The sequence below is a fragment of the Chaetura pelagica genome, unplaced genomic scaffold (genome assembly GCF_000747805.2).
Source record: "Chaetura pelagica isolate M959 unplaced genomic scaffold, ChaPel_1.0 scaffold405, whole genome shotgun sequence".
In the NCBI taxonomy this organism is placed as follows: domain Eukaryota; kingdom Metazoa; phylum Chordata; class Aves; order Apodiformes; family Apodidae; genus Chaetura; species Chaetura pelagica.
This window is the reverse complement of record NW_009953489.1, coordinates 4,892,907-4,898,480: the sequence shown is the minus strand read 5'-3', so window position 1 is coordinate 4,898,480 and position 5,574 is coordinate 4,892,907. Positions and strand designations below refer to the sequence as shown.

Below are 5,574 nucleotides of genomic sequence, written 5' to 3'. Positions count from 1 at the left end.
CAGTACTAGTTCCCGGCGGGCAGACACAGTAGTTTCTAGTTCCACATCCCTGCTTCCCATGTATCTCTCTCCTCCTCCCACCTGGGGAAGTGCTCAGGGTTTGTCAGTGCCCACCACTGGCACAGCTGGGGACCTGCTGAGGCTGGATTGAGCCTCGGGGTTTAGTCGTGTGCATGAAAGCTGAGGATGGCAAGTGGTAGAAGAGCTGGTTCACAGGTTGCTGCTGGGAGGAGCAGGGAGGGTCATGGAGATCCTGGTGTCTCCCAAGACCAGAGCCTGGTTTTAGGAGCAGAATAACTTTGTAAATAGATCAGCCTCTGTCGTGTGTAGCATAGATGCTGCCTTATGTGTCTCCTTGCTTCAGGTCTCCTGCGTGAGCTGCTCCTGGAGGGAACCTTGGGAGGTTTCATGTTGGCTGTTGAGGCTGAAGTTTCTCCTCCTCGGGGTTCCCACCAGCACACACAGCCTGGCAGTGTCCTAGTGGTGCTCAGCTCCCCTTTCCCACCTCAGATGCCTGTAGGTCACTCCAGCCACTGACATGAGCATCCCCTCCCGTGCAGAACGTAACAGACGTTGGAGCTGGGCCCTGGACACAACCCAGTGCTTGGAATTATTCACCTGGGGGGGGTGAGCAGAAAGTGCTGACATGGAGGCTCTTTGATTTGCTGTGCTCTAGGGCCTCTCTCAGGCCTTGCAGAAACAAAACTATATGATACAGTGACAAGGGACACACCTACCATGGGCAGCAATGCCAGGTGATGCTGACAGTCTGTGCTGAGCAAGGTGGGCTCCCAAGTCTTGGCAGTGGTCTGCAGGTTTAGCTTCTCTCCATGCTTGGGCAATGTAATGACCACATGCCAACACTTGCCCATCCAGCAGCTCCCATCTGCTCCCCTTAGTAGTACTTTTTCTGTCTCTTTTCACACTTAAAGACTAATTTCCAGGAGGTTTTGTCTCCTATTCCTGCTTCAACACATCCTCAGCCAGATGTAGCTACACCAATGTACCTTAGATACCTGCCTAGAGCTTCCAGTGTCCCTTTGCCACCTTTGTAGACAAACAAGAGGGGGAGTCTGTATTAAATCTGATGTTCTCTCTGACTGATGCCCCTGTAAGCTGTTCAGAGCCCACCAAACACAGCAGCACCTGAACCCAAGCCGAAGCCACCAGACCCTCCCAAGGGCGTTCAAGGTAAGGCCATTCCCATCCCAAGGGCAGGACAGGTTTCTCCCCCAATGCCTGTAGGCCAGGACAATCCACCAGTCCTTGGCATGACCCTCCATCATACAATCTGGTCTCCTGCTCAGAGGGTCCAGCTCAGCTCTGCTCATCCACCCCCATGGAGATCTTTCTGGAGACAAGTTTGGGGCTAGGATGAATGCAGAGGTGTCGGGTGGGACAGGGCTCCTGCCAGCAGCACAGCCCTGAGGAAGCCTCATAGCAGGGCATCCCCCTCACCCTGAGGAATTACCCCTCATGGATACATGGCCCTGGGAGCCCCTTCCCACCCACCACAGCACTCAGGTGTTGTTTTTGTCTCGCGTGCAGCCCCGAAGAGGAAAGCAGGGCGTGCGGGCAGCTCTGCGGGCAGGAAGCACGGGAAGAAGGCAGGTATGTGCTGGGGGGACAGGCTGCTGCTCTGCAGGACCTCCTAGCAAGCCCTGCCAGATACCACCTGCATAGCTCGTGTCCTCCTAGCTGTACTCCTAGCAGCTTTTTAGGCGCTGATTGGCATGACCTCTGTTAGACTGAGGCCACGGGCAGTAGATTTCTCAAGCTGTCTAGCCTTGTAGATCCTGAATAACCCAATTCATGCCACCAAACATACAAGACAGGGTGGTGTGAGAGAAGCTCCTCTGCCTCAGCCCCCAGCTCTACACGTGGCAATAGTGCTGTGTGTTGAGGTTTTCATGCATCAGACTTTGAGAAGGGGAGAAGAAGAGGAGAAATGTAGCAGCTCCCTGCTGCAGAAATAGATGCTGGTGCTGCCAGGGTGGTGTTCTTGGCTTGGCATTGTCCTCATAGCAGAGCTGCTCACCGTAGGGTAGGATGTGGAGTGGTGCTAAGTGGTGAGAAAAAGTGTGTCTCTGATCTTCCTTAAGCATCCTCAAAGAGCTCAAAACTCATCGGGCTCAAAACAGCCTCTGGCCCAGTGGTTCCTATTGCATCCTACAAAGGTAAGAGGAGGGAGTGTGGTGCTCCAGGGCTCCTGATCTTCACCTGGGTGATGGGGTCCAGCAGCCTCCAACGTGGAGAACATGGGGAGGGTTTACCCAGGAGTGCATCCCTAAGGTGAAACACTTGGGAATTGCAGCAACCAAGAGTGTTTGAGCTGAAATTCTTTGGGTATTGTTCAAACAGGCTAAAGTTGTTTCTCAAGGGGGTCAAGATGACAGCAGACTCTCAGCTTCTCCTCAGGCAGCTGTGAACCATGGGGAAACCTCTGCCCTGCTCCATCATCCCTGATTGCCTCATTTCATTTTCACAAGTCTCCTCCAGTTGCACGTGCATGCCAGTCTGCATCCTTCCCTCCCATCCCTCTACCATCCTTGAATGTTTAATGTTAGATCTTGGACCAAAACCCCAGTTCTGAGCCTCCCTCCTCCTCTACGAATGCTGAGGAAGCTCCGGCCTGGTTGGCATGACCTCTGCTCAAGTTATCCCCTGCCCATGCTGGCCAGGACATCTCCTGACCAGGAGAGCTGGGCCACAAGACACCCAGGGTACCTCCTCTCCCCCTGCCTTAAGCTCCCAGAAACACCCTGAACCAAACACTGCAGGGTGGTCACCCTCCCAGGTCATGGTAATGAAAAGCAAAGGCAACAAGCAAGTAATCAAATTCCTCTGGTTAGACATTAAACCTAGTTTGTTGTTTTCTAACATATGCCCACAGCTGAGAGGGGTCAGCCCTGGGGACAGGAGCAGTGCCAGGTGATGGTGGCATCTCCCACCTCACCACAAGCATCCCTGTGCTGTGCCAGGCAGCCCTGGTTCAAACCCTCACTCACACACTTGTCCACCATCTCCTGGAGGACCCCGCACGAGCCACACCTCCTTCCATAGACCCATTTTAAGCATTTAACCTGAGAGTCACCACACTACACCACCAGCAGTGGTTTGGGAAGTACAACAGCAAGAGACGCGCTGAGAGGGGACCCGGAGGGAGGAAAGGCAGAGGAGCAGCAAGGTTTTACCTGAGCACACAGCAGCTCCAGCCCCACCTGGTCCAGGGCCTTCCTGTCCCTGGAGCATTGCTGTCCCCTCTGCCAGTATCCCAGGGGCCAGTCCCCTCCTGCCACAGCCCTTGGCAGAGCCTTCCCCAGGGCTCTGCACCCCAGCCCAGCTCCCACCGCGGATCCCGCAGCCCCACCAGAGCCAAACCCAAGCTCTGCTCAATAATGAGGCAGCTCTGTGATTAACACCTGCCTCCTCTCTGCCTGCTCCCCTGGTTCTGCACTTCCTTAAAGAGATGGTGTCCCAGGGACACCCGGGGGCTGGTCCCTGCCTGTCCACCCCCCCTAGGGAACAGAGCCCCCTGTCCCTGCTCTGCTCTCCAAGCAGCACCTTCCAGCCTGATCCCCCCCATGACCTGCTGTGTCCCTCACCCTGCCCAGCCCCCCCAGCTGCAGGTGGCCCCTGAGCAGGACCCTCTTCCCAAGCCCCCCGGCTCCGGGGGAGCTGCTCCCAGAGCATCCCCCCCCAGCTCTCCCCTCCTCCCCGCAGACTGCGAGTGCTACGGCCACTCCAACCGCTGCAGCTACATCGACTTCTTGAACGTGGTGACCTGCGTGAGCTGCAAGCACAACACCCGGGGCCAGCACTGCCAGCACTGCCGCCTGGGCTTCTACCGCAACAGCTCCGCGGAGCTGGACGACGAGAACGTGTGTCTGGGTGAGAGATGCGGGACCTTGTCCGTGGGGTGGGTTTGGGTCCAGCCCCCCTCTGTGCCCACCTGCACGGCCCTCAAGGACAGTCTGTGCAGCCCACCAAGGCTTCTCTGTCCGGAGAATGAAGCCCAGATAGTTCTTCCCTGAGGAGGAAAGGCTGAGGGAGCTGAGTCTCTTGAGCCTGGAGGAGACTGAGGGGCAACCTCATCCATGTTTACAGATACATTCAGGGCAGTGTCAGGACAGAGCCAGTTCAGTGATGTCCAGGGACAGGACAAGGGGCAATGGGTGCAAACTGGAACATAGGAGGTTCCATGTGAATCTCAGGAAGAACTTCTTTCCTGTGAGGGTGACAGAGCCCTGGGACAGGCTGCCCAGAGAGGCTGTGGAGTCTCCTTCTCTGGAGACATTCAAATCCCCCTGGACACGTTCCTGTGTGATGTGCTCTGGGTGCCCCTGCTCTGGCAGGGGGGTTGGGCTGGGTGATCTTTTGAGGTCCCTTCCAGCCCCTAAGATTCCGTGATTCCCAGCTCAATTCAGACACATCTCTCCACCAGGAGCTGCTCAGCAGGGTGGCCTTTGCACCTGTGACTGTTGGCACTGTTGGAACCTCTCATGAAACCGTGCCCCCCAACCTACTGGGTCCCCTTCCATAGCATGCAGCCAACCTTTTCTAAAGGCTTTCTTTGTTGAGGCTCTCACGGGCACAAAACCCCCAGGCAGGACAGCCACTAACAGCCCTGTCTTTGGCCAGAATGTAACTGCAACCAGATCGGCTCCATGCACGACCGCTGCAACGAGACCGGCTACTGTGAATGCAAAGAAGGTGCCACGGGGCCCAAGTGTGACGACTGCCTGCCCAACTACTACTGGAGACAGGGCTGCTTCCGTAAGTGCCCCACAGCCCCCTCAGCCAGAGGGACACAGGGAGGTGTGAGGTGGGTCCAGACAAGAAAGGGATCTTCAGCAGCAGCTCAGGTGCCCCAGGTGCACGGTGAGCAGGCTCCAGTCACTCCTTCCAAATCCAAAGTTTCTTGGTAGCTTTGTCCTTGGAGCTTGTAGACCCCCCCCCCTTGTGATCTTCTGGCCTTGGGGCTGCTCTATCACTAGGGGGGTTGGGTAATTTAACCCCTTAGGAGCTAGAGAAGCCCAAAGCTTGTCATTACTGCTGCAGTCGAGGGGTTTGATGCACCCCAAGATTAACATCAGGCCCTTCGCTCCCCCCTCGCAGCCAACGTGTGTGACGACGAGCTCCTGCTCTGCCAGAATGGAGGCACCTGCTACCAGAACCAGCGCTGCATCTGCCCCGTGGGCTTCAAGGGGGTCCTGTGCGAGCAGTCCAGGTGTGAAGTGGACAAAAAGGAGTGTGACGGTGCCCGCAGCAACCAGGGCAGCCTCAGCGCCCTCCTGCTCGGGGTGCTGGCCCTGCAGTTGCGTGGCTGGCTGGGTCTCTGAGGCCACAGACCCGGGGAGCCCAGCCCAGGAGGGTCACCCGAGGGACCCGGGGAGCCCAAGGGGACGGGGGTGGCTCTTCCCACTGTCTCCTCCGCCTTCTTTCACGCTCGGACTTGCACAACCGCCTCCCTGGGCCACTTTCCAAGCGGAGAGGGCTGCAGAAAGCCAGGGGTGACTCCTGCCCGCGGGCCCTGCAGCCGGGCCGGGAGGAACCAGCGGTGGGAGGAGCAAC

At 57.2% G+C, this 5,574-nt stretch overlaps 1 protein-coding gene across 1 annotated transcript in view; it reads left to right on the top strand.

The window, feature by feature from the left end:
• The window catches only part of NTNG2 (netrin G2), a 56,444-nt gene extending 51,102 nt beyond the window's left edge, over positions 1-5,342 (top strand). Inside the window, exons 6-8 of the mRNA XM_009998981.1 lie at positions 3,724-3,891; positions 4,642-4,776; positions 5,119-5,342. Of these exons, the coding sequence (XP_009997283.1) occupies positions 3,724-3,891; positions 4,642-4,776; positions 5,119-5,342 (527 nt within the window). The remainder of the gene's footprint in view (positions 1-3,723; positions 3,892-4,641; positions 4,777-5,118) is intronic.
• The last annotated feature ends 232 nt before the right edge of the window (positions 5,343-5,574 follow it).